The sequence below is a fragment of the Alternaria incomplexa genome, assembly GCF_024043165.1.
Source record: "Alternaria incomplexa strain BMP 0042 chromosome Unknown scaffold_3, whole genome shotgun sequence".
Classification (NCBI taxonomy): domain Eukaryota; kingdom Fungi; phylum Ascomycota; class Dothideomycetes; order Pleosporales; family Pleosporaceae; genus Alternaria; species Alternaria incomplexa.
The window spans coordinates 293192-320866 of record NW_026249852.1 but is presented as its reverse complement, the minus strand read 5'-3'; the positions used below and the strand labels follow the sequence as shown (position 1 = coordinate 320866).

The window sequence follows — 27675 nt, the reverse complement described above, 5'->3', positions numbered from 1 at the left end:
GTTCACATGTTCATGACAATTACCTGCTCGTCTACGCCCCATCCTCTGGTCGAGGAGAACTATCGAGCATGTACAACTTCACGCGCGTCACTTTCAATTGCGATCGTCGTGCCGACGCGCCCGTATGCCCAAGATCTGCGCTCGATCGGCGACTTTCCATACGTTGGGGAGCACAGTCACTAGCCGTCCATGGTCGGTTTGTCCCGCAGCGTTGCGAGACCCTGGTGCCATGAGCACTGGTGGTCTTGTCTCGCCGACTTGGGGAGATGTCGCCTGTCGAGGTCTCGTGTCATGACCAGAGGACGGTCTGCAGAGATTTCGATGACCAGCCAAGGCGCGACGTGCCGAGTGATTTGCGATGAATGGAAGCTTTCGAAACTTAACAGCATTGAATAACACGGGTCTTATCCACCCGGGACCTGGTGCTAACCACATTCACGGTCGTTTCACCGCGGGCTTATCGTATGCCGATATTGTCGATAGAATCCCACGTGTGTCGGGCTGATGGTGAGATCCAGCCCGTAGCGGTGCGACCTCGACCGCCTGCTCTCAGGCCAGCTGCTTCGGCAATAGCCACGACGGCTCCAGAACGCGGACCTTTGGGAATTCCCACTTGCCGTCTCGACTAGACGAGACACATGTCCAACCGATGCCTTTCGCATCAGACACTGGCCTCAACAATGTCAAGGCGGTGTCTCGCAGGAAGGGTTGCCCTGGCTGGACCAGCACACCGCATAGCACATCCACATGCATTCAGCAGCAAGCACCGAGCATCAGTGTGGGGAAGAATTCCAGAAGCCACAGGGTCAGGGACCAGTCGTGCGGGCTCTCGGGAGATTACAGACGAGCTTGACCCTGCTTGAGCATAACGCGAATTTCGTTAGAAGCATGTCTGACCGTGCTTGAGACCCCGACGCGGTGGGCTCAGCGATCTGCCAGCTGCCTTATTGGGGTGACATAGCCGTTGTCATTGCCTCTTCGGCAATGGCGACCTTTGATGAGTTTCACAATTCCAGAAGACGACGTTCCCGGTATCGGTGCCTTGGGGACGGTACGTCAGATTTGTCAAGCCTCCAGGGAGGCACCTGGTGCGCATCCTACCAGCAGAGACACCTTGCAACTATTCACGTTGTGTAGTCATGCCCTCAATGGTTTCGGAAGCCACACTTCGTTTCTAACGCGTAAAAGTAACATTGACCCGCGGCATGACGGAACAAACGCAGGAACCTGAGTGGCACGGTCGACTAGCTCTGGTGTTGGTCAAGCCGGCACACATGGCTGTACTTCCGATAGACGTGCTAGCGAGTCAAAGGACACACCATCGCGATAGCCAAATCATGGGCGAGCGGGATGGAAGCCCCAACCCCGCCAGGCTGGAAAACTTCCTTCGAGAGGACGAAGATCAGGGCCTCGTGAGTCTCGGCCAATGACAAGGCTGAAGAAGTGGAGAGAGAGTCGAGTGGAGTTGTGCTATGGAAGCCATGCGTCGTTCCCCGGCGCCGAAGCTATGGCATGACCACACCGCACACGCTAACTGACACGGCCCACACCACGGAAGAGCCCTTCTTCAACTTGAGTCGCATCAGGACCCTGTTGAGTCCTAAGGGAGCCCCGCTGATGTGGCCTTCTAGAAATTGCATCGTCTTGACATGAAGCAGTGAGCATGACGACAGTGGTAGGGCGAGCAGACGGCGCGAAAATCCCACGAAATCTTTTCCTGGAGTCACGATAAGCCCGCATGTTGTACGGGGTCTCACTTACCGTTTGTTCCTGCATTGTACCTGCAGTAGACGCTATTCTCGATCAATAAGCTCTGCAGTCAATGTGGGGGATGACGGCCAGGCGGATGCCATCGGGCCTGTTCGAGTCGACCAACGCTTGTCACGCGAAAGACACGCCGCTTTTACGAGTAAGCCACTTAGGCCTCGCCGGCGGCTTCATAACTTTGCACCCGCAGCATTCGATAGCTCGTTTCTATTTGTGCCGAATCTTATACGAGGCACCAACATGCATAACTCATACCGCGGCGGAAGTGTAAATGGTGAGGCATCCACTTCATCCGCGTCATAGCCAGCCAACTGTGTCTACTATCGATACCTAGATAGAGCAGCTGGTTGCTTTGTCTGGTACACCACCACAATCGGTCGCTGCACGAGTGGTAGCCGAAGTGGCAGCCCAACACCTGAAACACACTTGCGAGATGGATTAAGGCCGCATGTGCAGCTATATGACCATGCATCCCACCAACCGAATTTCTTTACACCCTTCGAAGAAGAATGGTATCGGTGGCGACTTGCAGAGAGCTGCACACGAGTATGTCGCACCATTAAGAATAGCCGTGTTTTCGACCACTGGGAGGGCGCGGATCCCAGGCCCTTCAGCTCGCGGGCAAATCACGCTCAACGGGGATCCTGTTCTTGCACCATGGCTTACGTTCCTGCGTAAGCCCGGCATGTCAAGTTCTCGCTCCAGTGTTGCGCGATGGGTGTGGCAATGGACCATTTTTCTACCCTCGCGTCGGGCGACTTGACGCGATACATTCCTACACCTCTGGGCATGCGTGGCTGGTGGAGTTGTTGTGGACATCGTGAGACACATCGCTCGTACGCTTCTGCATCGCAGGAAGGCGTCGCGAGTCTTGTGGTGTGCGGGCAACGTTGACGCTGGCCACAGCGCGTTCAAAAGCACTCAATCAACAACGACATCAGCATGCCCGGTGTTGCTTCTGTGATGCTGGAGGGTGGCACCGCGGGCGGTACGGCGTTGTCGTGCGTGACATATTCAGTGGAGCGCGCAGCGTCATCACCATCACGAAGAGCGGGAGAGACGCGACGCTGTATGGATGTTTCAAAACATAGTTCAACCGGCAGGGTCTCGCAGCTATCATTATCGATTGGCAGATAGGATGATAGGCTGAATGATGCCCGGGCGCGCTAATCTCGAGGCGAGTTGGAGGGCCGTCTGAAAGGGCATGCTGTGGTGTGGTTTGTCAGACGAGACGCAAGACACACCCGACGCTCGCCCAGTCATCGGCAGTATCACCCTTCGCTAGCCATCACTCGCTGTTCAGAACAACGGCCACACCGTGGCGAGGCTCAGTTGCCTTCAGCTATTGCATCGTCTCCATTCGGAGAGGGCGGTAGAACCCACTACGTAGGCAGTGTGCAGGCCTTCCATCCCACCATGTGCTGTGCTGGCGACGTAGCCAATGCCTGGAGGCCTGCCGGAACCGCCGCGCACATCTCATTTCGCGTATAGCCCCATGCAGCTATGCATTGGGCGAATAATTTTAGGCCCAAAAACCCATGCATTAATGCACTCGCTGCTTTTGACGCGAGTCAAGGCTAGGGTCTAATGCAGGATCCCATACCTAGCTGGCTTGTGGAGCTGCGCTGCGCCCCGGCGCACTAGAGCGAGCCGTCCTTCTCTGTGCGCTCATCAGTTCTCTTTTTCACTGGCCTGCCCTTGATCAAGGTTCATCAACCACGTCCCTCTCGTTTCTTTCCGCCGTCGCCGTTCAGGTTTTCATCTTGGGTCTCATAATTTTGTGCCCTCACACTCTTTGATCTTCATTATCTATCTTAGTGACAGTTTCGTTATTACGAACTGGCCCACAGTCATTCCTTCGACTCTCTCTTATACTGTCCAGTATCCTGCCTTCAAGTACAACTAATTTGTCCTCGACATCACTCGATACAACTCTATCATCGACCCAACCCACCAACAACAACGTGCACGACGACGACAACTGCTACATTGAACTAAACACACACCTACACACGCAATGGAAGGCTCATATCCCATCCACCCTGCCCAGGCAATGCAATCGCCATTCTTCTACTACAACCCGGACCCTCAAGGGGAGAACACACGCCAACACGGTCACTTCACACCCCACCCATCCGGACAGGCTACCTTCCAAGCACAGAACATGTACTACCAGAGGCCAACGTCGGCATGCTCTCAGATGTCCTACCCTCAGACCGCCTACGCCAACCAGATGCTGACTCCCGTCGCATCTCCTCAGCCAATGTACCAGAAGCCAACGATCTTGATCCAACCTCAAGACTCGCCATACCTTCACCCCATTGACACTGACTACTCGTTCTCGCCTGCCACACCTCCTCTTTCATCGTGCGGTAGCAACACCAGCAGCCCTCCTTCCACATGCGATGTCCTCCCTACACCGCTGCACGACATGTTCTCTGCTGAGGGTATCGAGGGTGTAAAACAGGGCTGCGAAGGCGAGGTCTTCTCTGAGCTCCTCTCTGCCGGTCTCGAATGGCGTTCAGCCTCCCCACCCATGACACCAGGTAAGTTTATCCAATGTACTATTCGCATCGTCTTGTGCAAGTAATGTCGCTGCCTCGACGTTGCGTGGGTAACTCATTACGTGTGTGCGTGGACAGCGTTGCTAACTGCTTCAAGTCTACATCCAGCCTCCGTCGGCTAACCAGGGGTCCTACCTCCTGTCTGCAACTTCATGCCCCTCGCTTTCCCCATCACCATCACCAGTGCCCCGCTCTGCCTTTGCGGAAGCCGAGAACAACTTCTGCAACCCCCGCGATCTCACCGTCTCCGCCACTACCGAGCTTCCTATCGTCACACTTTGCCCCGGCGACGAGGAGCACAAAGTTGTCCTCAAGGGTGAGACTGCCAAGGTAGACAGCTTCGAGCCTGCTCAGTCGTTCCACTTCACTGGACTCCCTACTTTCGAGCCCCTGTTCGAGCTTGACTGCGAGGACGACTTCACGGGCCTGGTCAACTTCTCCACCGACAACGCCCACTTTTGCGGCAGCAAGCGCCAGCGCACTGACCTAGGTGCCTTTTCTCCCGAAGAGGACTTCCTCAGCGACGAGAGCTTCACCGATTTCGAGGAGGAGCTTGTCAACGGCCTGCCCCTTACCCCTGCCACCAGCGACTTTGACATGTCGGCCACTTCCGACATGAAGAGGCGTACAGTCAAGAAGGCTCGTTCTGAGTTCAGCGAGACTGAGTCCGACTACCAGGGTAAGCAACAGACATCCGGTGATGACAACACCATGTCTGGAGCATCAAGCCAACAAGAATCAGGTCAAGCCGAAAACGCTGTCGGCTCCAGCTCAGACGAACACGCCACTCCCGTCGCGCCTACCAGCCGTCGCGGTCGCAAGCAGTCGCTCACCGACGACCCTTCCAAGACCTTCGTCTGCACTCTGTGCTCGCGTCGCTTCCGCCGTCAAGAGCACCTCAAGCGCCACTACCGCTCTCTCCACACTCACGACAAGCCCTTTGAGTGCACCGACTGCGGTAAGAAGTTCTCCAGGAGCGACAACCTGTCGCAGCACCAGCGCACCCACGGCACTGGCGCTGTCAGCCTCGAGGTCATGGGCTCCGACTTCCACCACTCCGACATGCAGCACGGCCAACCCGGCGCGTTTGGCGCACAGGCGCCTTCCACCATGGGCGAGATCCTCTACAACGCCGCTGCCGAGATCCCCACATCAAGCTCAGACGGATCCGAGAACGAGTCTTCCCCCAGCCAGAAGAAGCGCAAGAGGAACGAGTAAACCTTCTTCACTACCACACTTCTCCTTTCAACTCTTAACGACTCTTCATGACCCCCACAACACCTGGTAGAAGGATTATACATCATGCCACACGGCTGCTCGTCCACCCTCACGACATGGCTAGACAGGCGGCACCGATCTACATCAGCGGCTCGAGCTTGCACAATCTGCAGCTAAAACTCTACGCTTCCCTTCTCCCACTGTATTCTACATACCCGATCTGGCTGTACCAACATGCGAGATTGGCATTTTCTTCTCATCGCTTGGTTTTGCGTTTAGCACGGCTTATCGGGACTTCTGGGGCGGACCTTGGCGGACGGATAGATCTGGTGTTTTCTTTGGTTTCACTTTTACGACGACATGGCCATTACCCTACACCGGCCACTGTCGCCGCGTTACCCCGCTGTTTATCTTGCGCTTCCTACACTCGTTGTAATCGGGCAGCCTCATCTGAGCGCCCTCTGACATTCTGGGAATCTTCGCTTCTTTCTCATCACACACATGTAATTGTCAGACTTTTACAATCTGCTCAGCAATGCTTTTGCGTTCTTTGCGGCTCATTGTAGGTTAGAGGTGCTGGCACTGTCCGACTATCATACAAAAACACGTTACATACATACTTTCGATGCTTCTTCCCTGCATGTGACTACTGTGCCATGCATGCGAGCCGCGCGTTGTGCGCACTGTTGCTTTTGGACGATCAGCCGTCAGCGATGGGTGCAGGACGGGACCCTGATACCAAAATACACTATCGCGCTCGTTGCAAACCCCCACGGATCAACCTAGCGCGCGCAGACCCTTAGCGAGATCCAATCCACCTGCGTCTGTCTCATGCAACGAGCGGCACCGGGCCGTCTCAACTCCTTCATTGCTTTTCCCAGACGGTCGCCCGTTTCGAATCATTCGTTTTACCATGTCACCGTCATTGAGCGTAATTGCTTTAATCTCCGGAGGCAAAGACTCGCTCTTCTCCATTCTCCACTGCAAAGCCAACGGCCACAGCGTCGTAGCACTGGCCAATTTGCACCCAGCGCCTTCGGCCAATGACGATGAGGACATCAACAGTTACATGTACCAGACCGTGGGGCATTCGGTCATCCCACTCTACGAAGAAGCGCTAGGAATACCGCTCTATCGACAAGAGATCCTGGGCACCGCCGTAGACTCGAACAGAGACTATGCGACGCCTTTGCAAAAGCAAGAGCAGGATGAGACTGAAGACTTGGTTCCGCTGTTGAGAAGGGTCATGGAAGCACACCCAGAGGCAAACGCAGTGTCTACAGGGGCCATCCTGAGCACGTATCAACGGACGCGTGTGGAGAATGTTGCGCTCAGGCTAGGGCTGACGCCACTGTCGTATCTGTGGCAGTATCCGCTGTTGCCACCGTATACGCAATCGTCGCTTTTGCATGATATGACGACTGTAGGACAAAAAGCAATCATCATCAAGACGGCGTCTGGTGGTCTGGATGAAGACTTTTTGGGCCTCGATGTCGCTAATCACAAGACTATCGCAAGGCTAGCGAAGGCCATGGGGCGCTATGGCGATGCTGGTGACGGCGCGATACTGGGTGAAGGAGGGGAGTTTGAGACGCTGGCACTGGATGGGCCGAGGTCGATCTGGAAGAAGAAGATAGTGATCGAGGAGGGACCACCTGGGAAACTGGAGGGTGGCCAGGCGGTGCTGAAGATCGAGAAGAGTACGCTAGAGGAAAAGGTTAACGATAACGAAGGTGCTGGCAGATTGAGGATACCCGAGCTCTTTGACGACGAGTTCAAGAGAGTGTTGGAAGTGACAAACGCCAGCAACCAAAATGAGCTTTCTGCGTCCACTGAAAAAGAGGGCACTGTTCTGTCTTTTGGGTCGCCCTCTCGAGTGCATCCCCCGTCCATAGTAGACCGACTACCCAGGAATACATTCAGTAACGCCTCGACCGTCTTTACATACTCCAACCTCTCGAGCGATACCTCTCCCTCTTCCTCACCCGATTCCCCTTCTCGCCAGCTCTCCAAGATCTTCCTCCGTCTCGACCATATTCTGAAGCAATGCCATGTTTCCAGATCCAGCGTCAACCACTGCACATTGCTCCTCCGCGACATGGCAGACTTTACAGTCCTTAATCCAATCTACGCTCAATACTTCAGCGGCGTGAACCCGCCAGCCAGAGCTACGATCGCAGTCGGGGACACCATGCCAAAAGACAGACACGTCATGCTAAGCGTAACCGCGGACAAGGACCAGAACGACCAAAACGGAAAGCTCCTCCACCCAGTAAAGAGACAAGGCCTCCACGTCCAAGGCCGAAGCTACTGGGCACCCGCAAACATCGGACCTTACAGCCAAGCCATCTCCGCCCGCCTACCCCCCAGCAACCAGCACCCCGAAAACGACACCCAGACCACCGGAGAAGTCTTCTACGTAGCCGGGCAAATCCCGCTCATCCCCGCATCCATGGCCGTCCACACAGAGCAAGGTTTCCGAGGCCAAGCTCTCCTTTCCCTCCAACACCTCTGGCGCATCGGCCGCACAAAGCGAGTGACATGGTGGTTAGCAGCCGTGTGTTTCATTCCCGCTTCTGAGACACCAGAGGGGGATGTGCGGACGGCGCAGGAAGTATGGAGGAAGCTTCATACCCCACCTTCATCCTCGACTGGCGACGACAACCACGAGGACGAAGACGAAGACGAGGATATTGATCCTTGGGACCGCTTGAACCAACATGACGCCTCGGCCTTCAAGGACTCTACGTTCCGGGCGCCGATCCCTGATCGCTCTGCCATATCTACTGCGCAAAATCAAGGTTCGACCGGGGCTAAGGCAGAGATAGTCGTACCACCTTGTTTCGTCGCCCAGGTGTCTTCTCTGCCGCGCGGAGTGGATATAGAGTGGAGCGCTACGGGTCTTACGTCTCCCTCCATCGCATACGAGCGTGACGCCACTATTCCCCAGTGCACTACTACGACGCCGGCGCACAGTCGGTCTCGTTTTTTTACGTTGGAGATCAGGGATGAGCGGGATGTGGAGGTGCTAGGGAAGCTGGGTGCACAGGGCTGGACGAGTGCTACGCTGTATGTTGGAAGGGGATTTGCGTGGTATGGGAATGGAGGAGAGGGGGTCAAGATGGAGGGTGTGCAGTGGATTCCTTGCCAGAGGGTTTGGGGCGAGGAGGGGAGCGAGGTTTGTGCGGTACTTGTAGGAAGGCTGGATGCGTGAGGGAAGCGGGCAGTATGGATGTTTATGGAGAGAAAAAGGTATCATGCCATCTTCGTGCTCATACTTTGTCAGAACCGAACATGACCATGCGAGTATGTATGCATTGCTCGTAATTGCTTCTATAGCTATGTGATATCCCATCCATCTTCTTCCAATCGTCAAATCATGCCTGATGGTATAACAGCTTTTCCCAACCTGCCCGAGTCTCCGTAACGCCGTGTAAATGCCCGATATCGCGGTTGCCATTGCTTGGCTACTATGCAAGATTTCTCGCTTGTGTGTACCGTCTAGAACCTCTCCTTCATACGTCCGGCGACTGTCCGTAGGTTGCCGTACACCTTGCTTGGTTGTTGACCCAGGATCAGGCTGACAATGGCTTCGCGTGCGATGTGGATGTTCTTGAAACCGCCGAGGATGTGGATCTTCTGGTCTGCTAGGACGACTGCGGGTTGTTAGTAATCTGGACAACGGGGGTATTCATGCCATGGACGTACCTCGTGTTCTGCTGGCGTTCTCGATGGCGAACTTGGTCTTGCCGTCCTTGCCTGCAATGCGGCCAATCGCGCGGCCGAGATGCTCGCCCTGTAGGGTCTTGACGTCCTTGATCTCAAAGGTCTCAATGTAGAGATCGTCGAGTCGAAGCAGCTGTGAGTCGTCAGTCGGATATTCTCGAATCGAGGAGCCAGGCCAGGCCAGACGCAGTTTGAATAACTGCCAGCTCAGGTGTAGGGCTTCGTATCACTTACCGCAATGGCATCATCCGTGTCAAAGCCCAGCGTGAAGGCCTTTACAAAGTCCTCTCCCTTCTGCAGCGCGCCTGTGTCGGTTGTGGCGTTGGAGGTGCGCAGTTCGACGGCCTTTGCCTTTGTGTTCATGCGGACCTGCAGCTTGAGGTGCTCGACAAGCGGGGGGTAGATTTTGGGCCACGAGTTCTTGAGGGGCGTCATCCTGTGGGGTGGGATGGGGACCTTGCGCTGTTCGCGGCGGAAGGCGAGGGGTATCGACTTGGCGGCGGGGAACTTTGGCTTCCCGCTCTCGTCCGTCATGGGCATGTCGTCGTCGGTGGGTGCTGGGGCATCGTGGGCGGCGGCGACGGGGTCGAGGCTCATGGAGATGAGGTCGCCGTCGCTCTCGGTCGGGAGCGGGACCGACGACGCCTCCATGGTGACATCGTCGGCGAACTCGTCGGGCCTGCGCTGGAGGGCGGTAGGGGCGGGCATGCTGGCAGCGGTATGCGGTATGCGTGTGCGGTATGCGAAGTGTAGGCGGGCGTGGATGTTGGAGGTGCTATCGATGCGCGACAATGTGGGGCTGCTCAAGAAATTTGGCTGGGAGCGCTGGGAGGCGAGCGGCAGTCGTCCCGAAGCGGGCTAGCGCCTGTCACTCTACCGCGAGGCCTTCTTTTTGCATGTGCATGGGTAATGACGTGAATCTTGTATTCCAACCACCCGCCCGCCTGTCCTGCACCGCACACGGCACCCTCTCTGCCCCCACACACGTCCGCACACCCCTCGCTTGCCGACGTCGACCATGTACCCGCCGCGATTATCATGAACAAGAATGTAGGCACGCTCGGCTTCCTGTGGCGCGCCGTCGCTGGCCAGCCGCTGATCCACGGCGGCCGTGTGCTTCCGCGCGAAGGGCTGGGGGCATGGGCACAGGCACAGGCACAGGCACAGGCACAGGCGCAGTCGCCATGGCGGGGAGGCATCCAGAAGCGCTCCATCACCGCGAATTCGCATGTCTTGGGGCTGTCGACCACCTCACCGTATCCCGGACACGCACCCGGTCTGCTGCTGCGAGCATCGTCACCCCGCACCGGCCGTCTCCAGCAGAGTGTGGCTGGCACCGTCTTCTCGGCATGGCGCAGAGACGCATCGTCCAAGGCGGGCCGAGCGCTGGAGAGGAACAGAGGCAGCGACCGCCGCAACAAGAGTTCGGCGACGAATGGCTCCTCCAAGACCAAACCAGAGCCCACGGGCCAGACACCGCAGTCCTCCAAAACACCGCCGCCCAAGCCCAAGCCCGAAGCATCAGGTGCGGCAAAGCCCCTCCTCGACCGTCTCCCGCACCACCTACCCCACATATACCGCCCCAGCAAGGCTGAACTGCTCGAAGCTGCCTCGGGCTTCTGGTCGCGCATAAAGATCCACTTCAAGTGGCTTACCATCCGAAGCACCCGTCCCTTCAATGCCGATGAGATCTACGCATTGTTCTCGTGGATCATCGCCGCCCACTTCCTCTGGATCGTGCTGGGCACTACAACCTTCTTCATGCTGACCATCTTCTTGATCAACACCGCCTTCTCACAGGAGACGATTGCGAAGTGGATCGGAAACTACTTGACAAAGTCCTCAGGCATAAAAGTCGTCTTCGAGACCGCTGTAGTGCCCAAGTGGGGAGACGGTGTCATTTCTTTCCGCAATGTCTTTGTCTCGCGACGCCCCGGCCAAGGCAAAGGAAAGGTCAGCAAGGGTTCACAGACCGAGATGGCTGCTGCCGCCGCCGCCATAACCCACCAGGAAAGCGACACTCCAGACGCTGTCGAAGAGAAAGCGGAACCCGAAGAAGACACCAACTACACACAATTCGACATCTCCATCGATACCGTCAACGTCACACTGTCGTTCTCAAAATGGTTCAACGGCAAGGGCCTGTTGAAGGACGTCGAAATCAAGGGTATCCGCGGTGTCGTAGATCGGACGTCAGTGCAGACAATCGAGGGCGTGGATCCCAGGTCATACAAACACGAGCACAACCCGGGCGACTTCGAACTCGAGTCCTTCAAGATGGAAGATCTGCTCGTCACTATCTACCAGCCCAACGGCTTCCGCCCGTTCTCCGTCAGCATCTTCTCTTGCGACCTCTCTCAGCTGCGGAAGCAATGGCTGTTCTACGACTTCCTCTCTGCCAACATGATGTCCGGATCCTTCGACAACTCGCTCTTTACCATACATCCCAGACAAACACACAACTACACTGGCGCCCAGTTGAGCAGCGGCCGCGACAGCGAAGACGGCAGCTCCTGGAAGAAGCATAGCCGGATTCGTATCGACGGCTTGAACATCGACCACCTCAACAGGGGCTTTGAAGGCCCCTTCTCGTGGATCCACGAAGGCAACGTCGACATTGTGGCAGATGTCATGTTCCCCAATGACGATGACGATAGTATTGCAAAGGTCATGTCCGACATGTACGATCGTGTGGAAGCTACCGTTATCCAACAGCGCAAGCACCATTTCTCTGACCACGCGGTACACGGCTTCGATGAGCATCCTGAAGACAAGTCGCATCCCCACGAGGAAACAGAGGAGGACAACCGTTACATGATCATGGACATGCGTGTCCATCTCAACGACGTGCGCGCCGCAGTCCCAATCTTCACCCGGGACATTTCTTACGTGAACAACGCGCTCGTACGACCTATTGTGGCATACATGAACTCAAGTCGCACCTTCATCCCAGTGAACTGCAGGGTTGTGAAGAGGGTTAGTGAGTTCGACGGCAGTTGGACCCTCTATGATAGCGGGTTAATGGAGGAGGTGTCAAAGGAGGTGAGTCCTATATTCATTCCCCTTGCTGCCCTCTAGAAACGAGTCCTAACACATGCTTAGATGTACGATGCATTCGCCCGCGACGTCCTCGAAGATCGAACCACACGTAAACGACGCATAAAGAAGGTGGGCATTTGGACACTGCAGCTCGCAGCTCAAGCCCTCTTTCTTGGTCTCGCCGGCAACATCGCATAAAGATACCCTGATTAGATTGGATGAAGCGGATGAATCTCTTCTTTCTGTAATATAAATGGCAAAGCAAGGCGTTCTGGCGCATATACATACACACGGCTGATGTGGCTGGCTAGCCGAAGTAGATGAATGGATGAAATGGGCAACGAACTTGGGAGCTCTTAGAGCAGCTGCCTACGATGAAATGATAGACACTCTTATTCCCATCTATCAAAAGTTTCCACTCTATATCCATTGTACAAACAGGACTGCTCAGAGCCCCGTGCTGATGTCATGCGCCAGCGCCAGCATCTGAGGATCTATCTTTCAAAGCGTGACGGCCACGATGCCAACTTGTGCCCATTACACTGCTTTCACTTCAAGAGACTTGTAGTGTGAGTGATGCATGGGAATCTTCACCGATGAGATTGCCCTCAATAGCCAGCCCTCGCAGACACGCTCGAACCGAAAGAGCTACTACCAGCCGTTCCCATACCACAGATCTGCAGAATGGGTCGGATGACAGCGGAAGACACGTACTCTGGGGACAAGTGGGACCTCACTCTCTGCGGGTGATAGTGGATCGGTCGATGGACGTTGCGTCCTATGCTCACATCTGCGCGTTGTCAAGAAACCTCAAGAGGCATACCCAGAACGGCAAACGATGCAGCTGCAGGGCGTTTTACGACAATATCGAGGTCAGACGTGTTTTGTGTCGCCTTCCTAAGGCGGCGTACTACTAACCAAATGCCATCTGTACTCTCATCTCGACTCGCTTCGTCGGGTACCACATCTAGAGGCCTAAATTGCTACTACTAGTTTTACGATCCATAGCAACGTCGCTTTGAGCTCGACGTGGAACCAAACTACATACCAGGTCCGCGGCACACGCGTCGGACGAATGTGGTAGCACGAACACGCGCGACGGACCCAACCCCGAATGCCTGAAACCAGGTCAAGGGCCTTGGTCTCTGCGAAGAACGGAATTCGTGTTACAAAAGTAATACAGTACTGCTCCAAGCCCCGCCAGCTCCGAGATGACCATCCGACCCTCCGCGCGCACCTACAGCCAAGCGACGCTCGGGAGATGGCACCATTTCGCGGGCGCTGTCAAGCTCGCCATGCCAACCAACAAGCTTTGACAAAGCCTCCCCATGCTCTGGCTACCGTCTCCCGCGCCCGCCATATTATTGGTGCAGAATCCTACAATGCCGTCGATCCGTTGTCCATGGCTCTGAATAGTTTAGCCTATCCGCGGACATAACGCCGTGTAGGGTGTGGAGATAGGGTGAATACGCTGCATACGGCTATAGGACCGCCTGCCGCTTTGCGCCCTCGCATCATAGGTCTAGGCATGCAGCCCTTTCGCGTGCGGAGGGTCGTGAATTTCTGTGTCCGTGATTGCGACGTAAGCCTTTGTTGCTATTCACTTTAGACGAGGCATCACTTCTTTCCTTTCTCTCAGATCTACTTTCCATATCTGCCTAGAACACTTTGTGCTGATAGTTTGACTTCCGGACTGTCGATCTACAAACTGTTCGATTTGTATTCCGTTTTTGCGGTTATTCCCAGTCGACTGTCTCAGTAATACCGTATACTCGGTAAGACTTGCTTCTCTTTCCTGGCTGCCAATGTACGCAGTAATCTAACACGAGTACGCCACATCTGTGCGTACGGCACGGAAGGGGCGAAGATGCGTCACGGTGTCAAATACATGCTAACGACTCCTCCTTCAGTTCACTCCATATTCAACGTCCACAATGGCGACGCCATCGTCATTACCAAACCCCACGCGGGATGCGCAAGATCTGCCCCACGGACCTACCAAAGAAGCATACGAACAAGGCCACGATGCAGACAGCAGACTACCTGAGGATTCATTCTCCAAAGATCCAGAGAAGGGCATCGACAGCCATGCCCATTCAACCCACACAGACGAGCGAACAATGTCTAGCATCGCCCCACCAGAACAAGAACGAGACGCCAACATCGTCGACTGGGACGGGCCAAATGATCCCGCCAACCCTCAAAACTGGACGGCGAAAAAGAAATGGGGTATCATCTCCGCACTGGGTGCCTGTACCCTCATCACTCCCCTCGCATCCTCCTTCTTCGCACCCGGCGTCCCCCAGGTCCTCCGTGCCTTTAACGAAACCTCCAACATAATGGCCTCGTTCGTCGTCTCAGTGTACATCTTGGGGTTCGCCATTGGACCTCTGATCATCGCGCCCATGTCTGAACTCTACGGACGCATGCATCTGTACAACATCTGCAACGCACTCTTCGTTGTCTTCAACATCGCCTGCGCGTTGTCCAATTCCATGGGCATGTTAGTGGGCTTCCGTTTTCTAGCGGGGTGCGCCGGAGCCGCGCCCTTGACTATTGGAGGCGGCACAATCGCCGACATGTTTCCTCCTGAACAAAGAGCTGGTGCAATGGCCGTGTGGGCCGTCGGACCACTTCTAGGCCCTGTCATCGGACCTGTATGCGGAGGTTTCCTCGTGGAGAACCAATCCTGGCGCTGGGTCTTCTGGATCCTCGCCATCTTCGGCGGCGTCTTCGGCGTCATGCTCTTTTTCGTTGGCCGCGAATCCTACCATCCTACTCTTCTTGCTCGCAAGACAAAGGCCCTTCGGAAAGAAACTGGGAACGAGAATCTGAGATCGAAACTTGCTCAGGATCTGCCGCCGAGGGAGATTTTCATTCGCGCTATTGTGCGCCCGATGAAGATGCTCTTCCTTTCTCCCATTGTCGGTCTCATGTCCCTCTACGTCGCTGTCAACTACGGTATCCTGTATCTGTTCTTCACGACCGTCACGTTTGTTTTTGAGGGCCAATACCACTTCTCCTCCGGCGCCGTCGGACTATCCTACATCGGTGTTGGTGTAGGCATGTTCATTGGTATGGTAGCCCTCGGTATCCTATCCGACAAGATCATCGTCAAGCAAAAAGCCAAAGGAAACGTCAAGCCTGAACACCGCCTTCCGCTTATCCTTACCCTACCCGGTGCCATTGGGCTCCCCGTCGGTGTCTTCGTATACGGATGGACGACATACTACAAAGTCCACTGGATCGTCCCTATCATCTTTACCTCGTTCATCGGTCTGGGTAATCTGACGGCTATGATGACTATTCAAACCTACCTCGTTGATGCGTTTACTGTCCACGCTGCGTCTGCTATCGCAGCGAATACCGTTCTCCGCTCCATGTTCGGTGCCTTTCTGCCGCTCGCTGGATTAAACATGTATGATGCTTTGGGGTTGGGGTGGGGAAATTCTCTACTTGGGTTCATCTCTGTAGCGTTTATTCCGGTGCCGATTCTATTCAGATACTATGGTGAGAGGATCAGGACGAACCCGAAGCTTCAGGTGCAGCTTTAGGGTAGTCGGCTCAGCCAGTATAGACAACTTCACAGCATTGCGCGGCGTTGATCATGCGGTAGAACAATACAGTTTGGAATGTCTCCTGTTTGAAACATATCATAGGGACCTCCTATATTTTGCCTGCTGCCTCATATTATCCATACTGCAGCTTGTGGCTAACATGTTTTTTTTTGGGGTCTCAGAGCTTTGCGCTGCTGGTTCGCGAACCCCAGCGTGTAGCGTGGAGAACACCACTGCGACTGCTTCATCACCGACCCTCCTGCCTGCCTTCAAAGTGACCTCAGCACCTGCCTTCCCTCTCTCTTACCGAGAACAACGCACACAATGGTGCGAAAGTTCCGGCCAGGCTGCTTCATCATCGGTCGTATCGAATGGCCTTCCTCTCATCAAGCGCGCACCCTCTCGACCTCGGGAAGTCAAACACCAAAACGTAAGGTGCGAAGTTGGAAGCTCGATTCCTCCTGCTCTCGAAGTAGGCCAATGTCTTTTCTTTATCTCAACAAGTCTGAGATGAAAGAAACTTTCATGGTTAGCTGACTGCATAATGCAGCCCGATAGTTGACCCGTCGGGGAGCTACGTGTGGTGCTAACACCAACACACAAATGTGGCCCTCTGAGACCCCCTTCAAATTTAGCGTTCATACAAAAAAAAACAAGGTGTCAAGGATGACTGACCTGTTCTGTAGGAGTTGCGAAATTCTTTTTTTTTCCTTCTGGGATTTCGCCCTTTATATAGCCTTGGTTTGGGCAGCGCGCGGTGACTGTGATCACTATCCCTTGGTTCGTATCCACTAGAAGACTCAATATCCACAGCGGTGAGCCAGTCATAGCTTCCGTGATCTAAATCGTGGCGACATCATCCAACAATTTGAGACACCGAGGTCAGTACCGAGGAGGAGATGACACATATATTTGTGTACGTAATAAAGGGCGGCAAAACACTTTGATATCTTTGTTCATGGCTTTAGACGCGGCTGTAATGCTCATGTAGTTATCCGCGGATTACAGCAAGTACCTCGTGGGCCAGTCGATATGCAGTTTGATATCTCCAAGATGTGGAATTGACGTTGGATAGAGTTACTACGATATAAATTCTAGAAGAATGCCTATGAGAAATCGTTCGAGATTAAGCAAAATAAAGAGATGATTGAGTACTGCCTTCGCGACACAAGTAAGTGGCCATGGCGCCTCTATTTAGCCTAACTACATATCCATCTAAAAGACCTTAGCAATTGTTGAAAGTGCAAAAAGGTCTAGCTATACTACAAAAAGCGTGCAGAGTATATATCTTGCCACCAGGCCCGCCGCCCTACAACTAACAATCATCCCCATGTTCATCTAGCCAAGACACTGGACTGCGACGTCGCCTCCTTCTACGGGAATCCAGATATCGTACTGGTTGCCGTTCTCGTCCGCGACAACGTAGTGATCAAAGTGCGGCAAGAAGACCATAAAGGCCTCCTGTGAAGTACTGCACGACTTGCTCGGATCAAACTCAATCGTCCGGGTGTACTCCTGACTGAATTCCATAGATACTTCGATGCCAACGGATGCAGTGAAGATGTCAAAGAAGCCGACGCTTAATTCGGCACTCACGCCGACGCTCGTGGAAAAGCCTTCTGTAGTCGACCACTCGGTGGATACGCCGGGTGAGGTGATGCCGCTCATCCGGTTGCTGACGCTGGGTCGAGTAACGGACTTGGAAAGACCGAGGACAAGCACTTCTTCTTGCTATTGTCGGATCGTGTTAGAAAAAGGCAGTAGAATTGGTAAACATTGGCAAGGATGGACTGGACACTCACTCTCTTCTGGATAGTGGGCGCGGAATGACGTTGGATGGTTTCGTTCCTCACCGTCTCCCAGAAAACCTCCATCTCCTCTATCGTCTTCGAGTCAACTCTTAGTTGCGGCTTAGCAGAGCGGGTCGTGGTGCGAATGGAGCTGCGTCTCGCGAAACTGGCTGGGACGGCGCCGGCTTCGACGTATTGGTTTGAACCTGCCTCTATTTGAGCAGGGCCTGGGGCCCGACCGCCAGACCCCTGAGGCTCACACCACTGCTTGATCAAGCGATAGTATGTCGGGCCGCTGATGACATTCAAGTACGAGTCCTGGCCATCGCCGCGGGTGTTGCATACAGCGATGACGCAGTTTGCGTCCTGTCCGTCCGAAAACGTCGGATCAGAGAAGATGTTGCAGGCCCCATCTCTAATTGGACGGCCACCATTGTAAGGGCTTTCCGTCCAGTCAATGTTAGCTATGACTCTGTCGCCTAAAACTCGATTAGTTGAGAGTCGTGTAACGCCAGGCGGTTACTTACAAGAATCATAATTTGGCTCCGTGTATGAGTCGCATTCGTAGACCAGCTGCGCCTGTACGTTGGATATGCCAATGACGGTCAAAAGAGTAGCGAGTTTGGCAAGCATATTGGAAAGTGTAATCTGGTCTGTTGAACTGATGGGAAGATAGTGCTTGCCTTGAGTGAAGGCAATGCTGGTGAGGATGCTGAGAAGAAATCTGAGAGACTTGAAGGCTTTAAATACATATTCTCGTAGCATGGCCTTCTTCTGATTTCCGTCCATTATCATGCCTATGATGCGCTAACCTGCAGATTCTATTGGGAAATCCTTCGTGGTGTTCGCTTCCGTTCTCAATACCTAGGTAGCCCTTCACGATGCCCATACCATTTGCCACATGTCGCCTAGGTGCTGGCTAAAAGCGTTTGGTTCGTGTAATAGCGGACGTCGATGGTTGCTTCTGGATGTTGATTCGGTGCAAAGACGAGTGAATGTGTAAGGCCAAACGCCAAGATATATAGTAAGTTACGCCCTGCCAAGTCGGAACGGGACACCCGTTATAGTCGCCTTTAGTGTGTATGCGATGTGAACAAGTTCGCGTCCTTTACATCCTTCGCATCCTTAATGACGATTTAGCTGTCCTCTAGCTTCTTAGCCGCATGGGTACCGTGCCGGACCGCCCGCAGCACCGAACCTGTGCACCAAATGCACGCCATCTCCATACGCCGTTGGAGCCTCAAGTGACAATAACATTCCTCATCGGGATCGATATCTCCGAAGGAAAGGGTGCGCCGTTGATGTCTGCGACCGCGTTCTAGCAACATGAACATGAGAATCTGATTGCCACTGTCAACATTGCCGTCCTGCGGCTTAAGTCGTTAGAAGTAAACGTCTTCCACTCCGACTGGAAGCCGCGGAGCCTTTGACAGCAGCAATCGGGTGAACGGCAATGATCCTGCTGAACTCTCCACCAATATTGCAAGGATGATGGTTGAGTGTGGTGCTTTTGGGTTAAGTGGATACAAGTTCCTGGATACTGTTCCCGAAAACATAGAAGCAGAAAGCAAGTACGGTTTGGCATTCGTAAAGGTGGGCCTAGTGGTCCACTGCATTCATCTGCTGTATGATAGCCTGCTGGTTAACGAACCTGCAGTTGCATGCGTTGCGCTCAGTATCATAGGACATGTTGACTTGGGTTTTGCGGCTTTGTTAGATGCATACATCTATGAGATGGCATGCACAAACCGACGCAATACTGGCGATTAAAGAGGCTTCTTCATAAGATGACTTGAGATGTAACTTTGCCAAAACGTGAACATTATATTCTAGATAGGCTTCTGACATCTCTCTCTTCCCCGCTCTCACACGAATTACGGTACTTATTAGGCCTTCTCTTCAGTCTTTTTCTTCCCACTTAGCATGCCCTTGATCTTACTAACACCCTTGCCCAGGCCTCCAAAGACAGCCCCGAAACCAAAGCTCCACCCCTTGATTCTGATGCTCCAAACGAAGAAGTAAACAAGCGCCCAATTGCTAATGCAAAAGGCAAGGAAGATACCGAAGTTGCGCCATTTGTCGCTTGCTTTGATGTGGATAGTAGCAAGGTAGTCGTTACCCACGGAGTATGGGCAGTATTGGCAACCAGTCGTGGCGTCGGGATTGAGGAGGTATCCTGGAGAAGCTGAAGCAAAAGCGCCGGCATAGGAGGAACAGGTCTGGCCTGGTGGTGCGTCAAAGATGGCGGTCTCGCTCTCCTGACATTCAACCGGTATACCGTTCAAAGTAGCAGCGAGAACACCGCCAATCCAGTACGTTGAAGGGTTTATCCAGAACATCCAATACTTCCAGAAGACGGGCATCATGTCGTACGGCCGTACAACACCATTGAACAGACCAAACATGACGAAGAAGAAAGGCAGAACGTTCGAAATGACCGTAAAGCTCGGCGCAAACGCACAGATCCACTGACCCCAGCTGGAAATGAACAGGAAGAACAGCATCGTCATCAAGAAGACGTATCCCGACGTTGAGCTGTCAGTGGGTAGTCCAGTAGGGAAGTACCACAGAATCCAATACAACACACTCGACACAATGGCAATGGGAACCTCAGCCACCACCTGCGCAGTGGTGAAAGCGACCCAGCCGTAAATGCGAGATGGAAGTTCGCGAGCTTGCCATAGTGCCATGTTTTGGTAGAATTTGGGTACGACGGCGTTGACGATGGTGGGGGGGATGAGAATGATGAGGAACGCGGTGAACATGCGGTTTTGCAGGTCGCCGATGGAGTTGCCGAGTTGCCAGAACGTGAAGCCGTTGAATATACCGATGATCACTGCGACGAAGAGCTTGCCGTAGAGGTACGACGGATCACGCCAGTACTGGATGAAGGTGCGCTTGGTAAGCATGGTGGTCTGCTCCCAGACACTGGCCGCGAACTCGGATTCCTCTTCTGCCCCTTCTTGGTTCTGGTTGGAGACGGTCTTGCTGCGGTCGGCCTTGATGCGATCGATTTCCTGGAGCATCTGCTTGTTGTTGTCGGAATTGAGCCATTCTTCATTCCAGTTGATTTTACTGCCGTCTTTGCGCTTGACAGGTTTCGCTGCAGTCTCCAGAATGAACTCTGCCACGTTTTTACTAGGCGGACACTGTACGCCACGGTCTCCAAAGTACTTGATGACGTCGGTTCCGTTCTCGCCTACGGGACCGAAGTAGAACGTGTTGCCACCGGGATTGAGGGCCAGAATCATGTCGAATTGCTGAATCAAGACACTGCTGGGCTGGTGAATGGTGCAGACAATAGCCTGGCCTGCCTGAGCGAGCTTCTTGAGGAACTGAACGATGGAGTACGCCGAGTTGCTGTCGAGACCACTCGTCGGCTCGTCAAGGAACAGTAGCAGCGAAGGCTTTGCAGCGAGTTCGACACCGATCGTGAGGCGCTTCTTTTGCTCAACACCCAGGCTGGAAACAAGTGCATCCTGAATGTCTTGCAGTTCGAGCAGGTCGATGATTTTGTTGACGTAATCAAGCTTCTCCTTCCTAGGCGTCTTCTTATCCTGGCGCAGGATGGCGGAGAACTCGAGAGCTTCGCGGATTGTAGCAGTACCGTCATGGAGATCCATCTGCTCGCAGAACCCAGTTCCTCGTTGGAAAGCCTTGCCGAGATCCTTGCCATCCACCAGGAACTCACCCGAGACAACACCGGTAGATTGTCGTTGCGATAGTGTGTTGAGTAAGGTGGACTTACCGGCACCAGAGGCACCGACAAGGGCGATCATAACACCAGGCTTTGCGTATCCGTTGACCTTATTCAGAAGCTTGCGCTCACCTCCCTGATATGGGACAGTGTATTCGACATCCTTCCAGGTAAAGACGCTTTCGCTGCTCGAGATCGAGTCCAGCGCCTCCTCCTCTTGATGAGCAGCGGTGTCTGAGCTCGCGGTAGACTCGCCAGCGACCACCTTTTCCTCGTCAAGAGGAGCCTCTTCCTTAACAGCTTGCTTGGCTCGCTTGTTCTTGGCGAAGACCAGTGCACCGCCACCTGACTGCGCGAAGGACACCGTTTCGGTTGCGATCACCGTTACCAAAAGATATAGCACCGTGAAGGCTATGACGACACCGAAGTTGCGCCAGAGGTTCGACCTCGAGTAGTTGAAGGACACCTGGAGGTAGTCTGAGCCGGGCACGGTCCTCGAATTCGGTGGTGCACCAGTCAGACTACAACCCTGATAGGCGGGATCGACACCTGGTCCTTGTGGTACCAGTTGGCTGGGAGCGCACTCCATGATACGATCGGAAAATTCGTTTGCGAGCACCGATTCGAAAGAGTACGCAACCGGGTTGATCCAGTATATCCATCCAAACCAGATATAGTCCGTGAGAAGCTGTGGCTTCGGGATGACGTAACCCGTGTAGATAATCAGGAGGTTGAGTGCGATACCGGCAAACCGAACGGCGTCATCGATGGTAGGCGAGAGAGCAGCGAACATTCGGTAGAGACTTGTAACACAAAAGGTCGTGATGTAGATGAACAGGAAGTAGATGAAGAACTTGGACACGTCCACGTCCAGACCGGTCATGAAGTACATGATGATGGCTGAAATTGTTAGCAAACATCTTCAGGCGCATGCATCCCATATGGGCTTCGGGAAGAAATGACTTACAGAACGGAATGACCTGTGCCAGTAGCAGCGGGAAGTCTTGCACCACACGCGCAATGGCCACAGCACTAGGGCGATAGAAGGCATAGTCCTCATGTCTCTTCACAACATTGCGACCAGAGACCGCCTTCATCAGCTCCGAAAGCTGGAGCCACCCGAGGAAGAGAATGGAGAAGAAACCAGAGCCGCCTCGTGAGAAAGCACCAGAGGTGTCGAGAGCTTGACCGTAGAATAGGGAACCGACAATGAGACCGTTGGAGATGATGATGACTTGACCAAGACGTTAGTAGATTATCGCGAGATGGTAAAAGCGACGAGTAAGCAAGGAGGTCCTTGCACCAGTTTCAAAAGACGTTTGAAATCTGAAAAGGTGACAAATACCTCCAGGCTCCCTCATCGCGTTGGCGCAACTTACAGAATTTGGTATACAGCGTAGTCTGGTCACCCCATGTAAGCCAGAACTCGCGTTGAGTGCAAGCCAATACTTGGCGGATGAAAGAGACCGTGTATGGACTCTTCTTGCGGACCGTCTTACTCTTACTTTCCCGTACGGCACCCTCGAACTCCTTGGCGTCTACATAGCCGCTGTTCTCTAGCTCAGTTTCGTATTCAGAGATCTCTCTCAAAACCTTCTTGTAAGCCTCACTCTCCCTGAAAGCTTTCTCAAGCTCCTCCGACGTCTTCGGTGCTTTGTCTTCAAAACCTTCACGAAACTGACGTTCAGTAGGATCAGTAACCGCCGTCAAAAAGTCAGCCGTCGTCTGGCGTTCCGGGCACTTGAACCCCAGGTCCTGAAAGTACTGCTTCGCCTCGCCCGCCGGCCCCTGGTAGATGCAGCGTCCAGCATCAATAACCATGACCTTGTCCATGACCTCGTAGATCTGTTCACCAGCTTGGTAAAGCGTCACTAGCGTCGTCCGGTTGCTGATATCAGTCATGATACGAAGTGATTTGGCGTAGTCGAGCGCGGTACTGGCGTCAAGGCCGCGGGTGCTGTTGTCCCAGCAGTTGACCGTGCTCTTCGTGGCGAGAGTCTCGGCGATGGAGACGCGCTTGCGTTCGCCTCCACTAACGCCACGGACGTATTCATCCCCTACTTTGGTGTATTTGGTGTGGGATATACCAAAGACCTTTAGGAGTGCCTCAAGGATGATGGGGATCTGTAGTTCATCATGTTAGTAGGTTTTTGGCGTGGACTTTTCGCGCGGGAGACTGACCTCGTGCTTCTCGTTCTTCTTCGTCTTGTTGGTGAGGGCAAACTTGAGTGTTTGCCAGACGTTGAGATCGGCCATGTGCGAGTCGTCCTCGGGGTTGTAGTTGACTTCTCCTCGGAATTGCTTCTTCTGCTTGCCGGCTGGAATACCTCCGTAGGATACATCTCCCTCCACGGCAGCGTACGACTCGCGATTGTTCGATATAGCCTTGAGGAAGGTGGAACATCCGGATCCGGGCCTAGTAAACTATGTCAGTAGTTGTCACGTATACATTTCATACGGACTTGTTGCTCACCGTCCCAGGACGAGCATCATTTCGCCGTCCTTGACCACACCCGAAAAGTCGTTGATAAGCGTCCGCATCTGCTTATGTCTCCCTAACTTCAGCGCCGGGATAAAACCGGAGACGATACGGTAAAGATCAGGCCCAAAGGTGCCTAGAATCGCGTCGGGTAGCGTCCTCGCGAAGGAAGCAGTCGACCCTACACCCTTAACGGTGAGATTCTTGTAGATGACGCCGACTTTCTTGGCCGATTGACCGTCCTTGCGCTTCTCGAAGTGTCCCTCCCGCATGAACTCATCGAGCTCGAAGTCGTCTTCCTTTTCCGCAGCAACAATGTCTCCCGGTTCGTCATCTTCTGCATCGCCGGTGCCCTCTTCTGCGCGTGTAATGGATCCTCGACGATGACCCTGGCCCTGGCTTTGGCGTTTGCTGAGTCGACTTGTGGTCCTAGAAAGCGGGTTCGATCGTTGCGATTGCGCGCCGCGGGAACGCGACTTTGAAAGAGACGCAAGCTCTCCTCGTAGGACCTCGAGGTCCTCTGCTGCTGCCCGTGTATCAAGTCTTCCTGCGTCTTTCTCCCCCCAGGTGCCCGCGCGTCGTAGGCGGTCGCGATCTGGACTCTCCTCCTCGCTCTGGTGGTCCGGTGTCACTACTTCTTCTCTCCCATCGCGAAGGTAGTCGTCCTCATGCCATGGATTGCGTCGATTGTCTCGTTCTACTGGTGGAATGGCGGAACCCCACATGGTGAATGAGGAACGTTTTGGGTATCAAACAGCTGTACTAGAGGGAAAACAGAATGTGGAGGTGCTGTGAAGAGACTCGGCAGGAGAAGCAGTCGCGAGGTTTACTTGCAGACGAATTGCTCAATCGGCGGATATTAAGCTTCCGCCGTTGAAGAGACGGGAAACAATGGGGTCCTACAGATAACGGGGACACCAGGCCAAAAAATCGGGAAGTTGACAAACCCTCAGGCAGGAGGCATCGGAGTTAAAGCAAGGCCATGTCGTCATCTTTGAGATTTGATTAACGATTGACGTGCCTTGCCGAGAAGCTAGACAGGGCTAAAGATGCGAAGCGCACCCACAATGAGCAAACCTAGATGCGGTTGAAACGGGTGAAGATCTAACTTTTTTTTCGCATTACCAATCAATCCTTCCGCATACGATCTCATTCGCTTTACCCACTCAGTGGGTGTCCCTGCATATCGTTACCACAACACGAGTCACAGCTCACTCGTGTAAGGTGGACCATCTCGCATTCCTGACGCGTGTGTAGGCTGCAGTCAGGCGGTCTTCCACAAAGTCAGTGATCGGTAGCTGGGAGTGATCCATGTTAGGCATGATGTAGTTGGCATGGATGCTGCTCCGCGGACTCAAGCGCCAAACTAAACGTCGATCCTGCCAAGGCAATTCTAAAGTCCGATGCTGTTCGGAGGTACATGCGTCAGTCGGTTGCATTAACAGCGCGGCCGGGTGCACATGTCGTATCGCCTATATGCAGTGCTTATAAAGTTTCTACATGTTTGGAAGTATCCGAATATCCAGAAACGATCATTCTTTGTACACAGACGCTCGTCCCCACTGTCGGAATCTGCCTGTTTTGGTGCTGCGGGTGTTGTACGATGGTTTGCTTATAAACGCAGGTGTGCTGGGAAATAACGCAACAAGCTCATTTGCATGGCCATGCAGCGATTGCACACGGTACGTGGGTATATTGGCGTCGGGATGCACGATCCGACGAGATTTCAAGGGGAGTCTATTCTACCTAAAGGGGTATTCGCTTTCAAGTCTGGATGTAGTCTATCGAATCAAGAGCCCACCGCTATGTGTCGGACGTCTAAAGCCTGGGTTCCTCTAGTCATGGCTTCTTCTCAATGAGCTGAGGAATATCCTCGGGCTTGTTGTTACCCTCCAAGATATTGTAGACAGCGGTGAAGAGTGGGAACTCGTCCTCCATACCCTCGGCCTTCAAGAACTCGTTGACCTCATAGGCAGTACTGGTGCCCTGGAGCTTTTGACCGTTGAGCTCAGACTGCTCGATCTCATAAATGGTCTTGCCGCGGGCGATGGCCATCTTTGCGCAGCGGAAGTTGCGACCGCCCATGCACGAGGTCACAACATCGGCAACACCACAACTCTCTTCAGTGAAGGTGCTTGTACGAGCACTCTCTCCGAAGAAAGCCTTGCCAAACTTGACCATCTCCAAGATACCGACACGCATGACCGCTGCTTTTGCGTTGTCTCCCCAGCCCAGGCCGTCCACGAAGCCTGCAGCCAGCGCAATGATGTTCTTCAGCGCTCCACCCAGTGAGACACCAGCGACATCGTTAACGATGTGTACGTGGAAGTAAGGGCGATGGAAGAGCTTTCGAACATTCTCGTGCGATAGAGGGGGGTACTCGTTGGGGAGAGCAGTCAGATGCGCCGAACGCTTACTGGGTTTCTTTTTACTGGGGTCGATGAGATCAACATGAGCAGTAAGATCAGTCTGCGAGGCACTCGGCGAGCCGCTGGGGGTAGGGTTGCGCGAGTCCATTGGTGGCGGGTCGTACGCTACTGTCGTCTCGGAGTACTTCTCTTGGGCAATCTCGGAAGCGATGTTGGCTCCCGATAAGGCACCGCAATAGATGTTGAGCGTCATGCCAATGGTCTCGGACATGAGTCGAATGCCTTTCTCGCTGACATCAACACCCTTTGTACAGCAGATCGCTCGCGCATATGGCAGAATCTTGCCGACCAGCTGCTGGCTCGAACGTGCAATGAACTGATGTGGGAGGACGAAGATGAGCATGGTCGAGTCCTTGCAAGAGTCGGGGAGATCGGGGTTGGCGACGACGTTGGAAGGAAGCTTGATGTTGGGGAGGTATTTGACGTTCTCGTGGACTTTGTTGATGATTTGCGAGAGCTTCTCGGGCTTGCCGGAGCCGCTGTAGTGAGGCGAGTCTTTTGAGAAGGTGTAGTCCTCCTCGAACACCCACATCTGCACGGTCTCTTCGAATAGCGACGGATGCTCCTTGACGTTCTCGGCGACCAGCTTGGCCATGGTGGTACCCCTGTAGCCGTTAGCTCTTGATCTCAGCGGCTGTCCATGTTTTGCGTGTGGGAGCCATCTCCCCTCGCACCGGAGCTGATGCAACCACGTACCAGTTGCCGGAGCCAACTATCGTCACCTTGTGCTTACGTCCAGCACTGAGAGTCGCCATTTTTGTTGAGGTATACCGTCTTCTCTGAAGATTCGTAGTGTATGGAGCGTGGATCGGTTGGGCAACTCGCTTGCGCAGATTTTGGCGTAGGTGATGATGGGGAGTGACGTAGTATGTAGGAGAGTGGGCCGCGAACAAGAGGAGTCTCGAGACAGCCACGATTGTGTATTTATGATGTCTAGATGCAGTCAGTAGGGAAATGTCGTCTGCTCGGGGTGCGGCTTTCACCTGCTGTCTTGGTATGCGCCTGGCCTCGGCTCCAGAGCCGACTGTGAGCTTGTGATACGGCGATGCCGAAGGCTGGGCTTTAGTCAACAGGCGGGCTGTTGGCGGTGAGGCGTCGTGATGTACTGAGCAGAGAGCGGCTCCGACGATAGAGACTACTTGATGTTGGGTCTAGGAACGATTTCGGAGATGTGCGTCATGTGGGCATGGGTTCAACTGCATAACGCTTATCGTTCTTGGGCTTCGAGCCGGCTGATCCACGCATTGACCAATAGGGCGACGGTCTAGCGCTACAGCTGACAACCATGGTAGACTACACGTCCTTGCGCAAACCATGGCAGTTGAAGATGCGGGGAAGACGCGACGCGTCCACATGTACACAATCATCAAGCCTTCGCATCAGCAAATGTTGGTGGATGCGATGCGTGC

At 53.9% G+C, this 27675-nt stretch overlaps 8 protein-coding genes across 8 annotated transcripts; 4 read left to right on the top strand and 4 right to left on the bottom strand.

Moving 5' to 3' along the window:
• Window positions 1–3784: 3784 nt before the first annotated feature.
• Window positions 3785–5549, top strand: J4E90_002468 (uncharacterized protein; the record flags this gene model as incomplete). Its single annotated transcript, XM_051432048.1, has 2 exons — window positions 3785–4313; window positions 4429–5549. The coding sequence occupies 2 exons, from the start codon at window positions 3785–3787 to the stop codon at window positions 5547–5549; spliced, it is 1650 nt and encodes a 549-aa protein (XP_051293470.1).
• A 913-nt stretch (window positions 5550–6462) lies between these two features.
• On the top strand, window positions 6463–8763 carry J4E90_002467 (uncharacterized protein; the record flags this gene model as incomplete). Its single annotated transcript, XM_051432047.1, has 1 exon — window positions 6463–8763. One exon carries the CDS (start codon window positions 6463–6465, stop codon window positions 8761–8763), a length of 2301 nt encoding a protein of 766 aa, XP_051293469.1.
• A 287-nt stretch (window positions 8764–9050) lies between these two features.
• PNO1 (pre-rRNA-processing protein pno1) lies at window positions 9051–9983 on the bottom strand (the record flags this gene model as incomplete). The annotated part of the gene is made up of 3 exons (XM_051432046.1): window positions 9051–9205; window positions 9258–9408; window positions 9510–9983. 3 exons carry the CDS (start codon window positions 9981–9983, stop codon window positions 9051–9053), a joined length of 780 nt encoding a protein of 259 aa, XP_051293468.1.
• A 330-nt stretch (window positions 9984–10313) lies between these two features.
• J4E90_002465 (uncharacterized protein) lies at window positions 10314–12512 on the top strand (the record flags this gene model as incomplete). The annotated part of the gene is made up of 2 exons (XM_051432045.1): window positions 10314–12317; window positions 12378–12512. The coding sequence occupies 2 exons, from the start codon at window positions 10314–10316 to the stop codon at window positions 12510–12512; spliced, it is 2139 nt and encodes a 712-aa protein (XP_051293467.1).
• A 1736-nt stretch (window positions 12513–14248) lies between these two features.
• On the top strand, window positions 14249–15868 carry J4E90_002464 (uncharacterized protein; the record flags this gene model as incomplete). Its single annotated transcript, XM_051432044.1, has 1 exon — window positions 14249–15868. The coding sequence occupies one exon, from the start codon at window positions 14249–14251 to the stop codon at window positions 15866–15868; it is 1620 nt and encodes a 539-aa protein (XP_051293466.1).
• A 1341-nt stretch (window positions 15869–17209) lies between these two features.
• Window positions 17210–18294, bottom strand: J4E90_002463 (uncharacterized protein; the record flags this gene model as incomplete). Its single annotated transcript, XM_051432043.1, has 3 exons — window positions 17210–17602; window positions 17674–18140; window positions 18189–18294. The coding sequence occupies 3 exons, from the start codon at window positions 18292–18294 to the stop codon at window positions 17210–17212; spliced, it is 966 nt and encodes a 321-aa protein (XP_051293465.1).
• Window positions 18295–19547: 1253 nt separating this feature from the next.
• J4E90_002462 (uncharacterized protein) lies at window positions 19548–24562 on the bottom strand (the record flags this gene model as incomplete). The annotated part of the gene is made up of 5 exons (XM_051432042.1): window positions 19548–22258; window positions 22326–22592; window positions 22738–23482; window positions 23540–23774; window positions 23832–24562. 5 exons carry the CDS (start codon window positions 24560–24562, stop codon window positions 19548–19550), a joined length of 4689 nt encoding a protein of 1562 aa, XP_051293464.1.
• A 1114-nt stretch (window positions 24563–25676) lies between these two features.
• On the bottom strand, window positions 25677–27021 carry J4E90_002461 (Glycerol-3-phosphate dehydrogenase [NAD(+)]; the record flags this gene model as incomplete). The annotated part of the gene is made up of 2 exons (XM_051432041.1): window positions 25677–26871; window positions 26963–27021. The coding sequence occupies 2 exons, from the start codon at window positions 27019–27021 to the stop codon at window positions 25677–25679; spliced, it is 1254 nt and encodes a 417-aa protein (XP_051293463.1).
• Window positions 27022–27675: the final 654 nt, after the last annotated feature.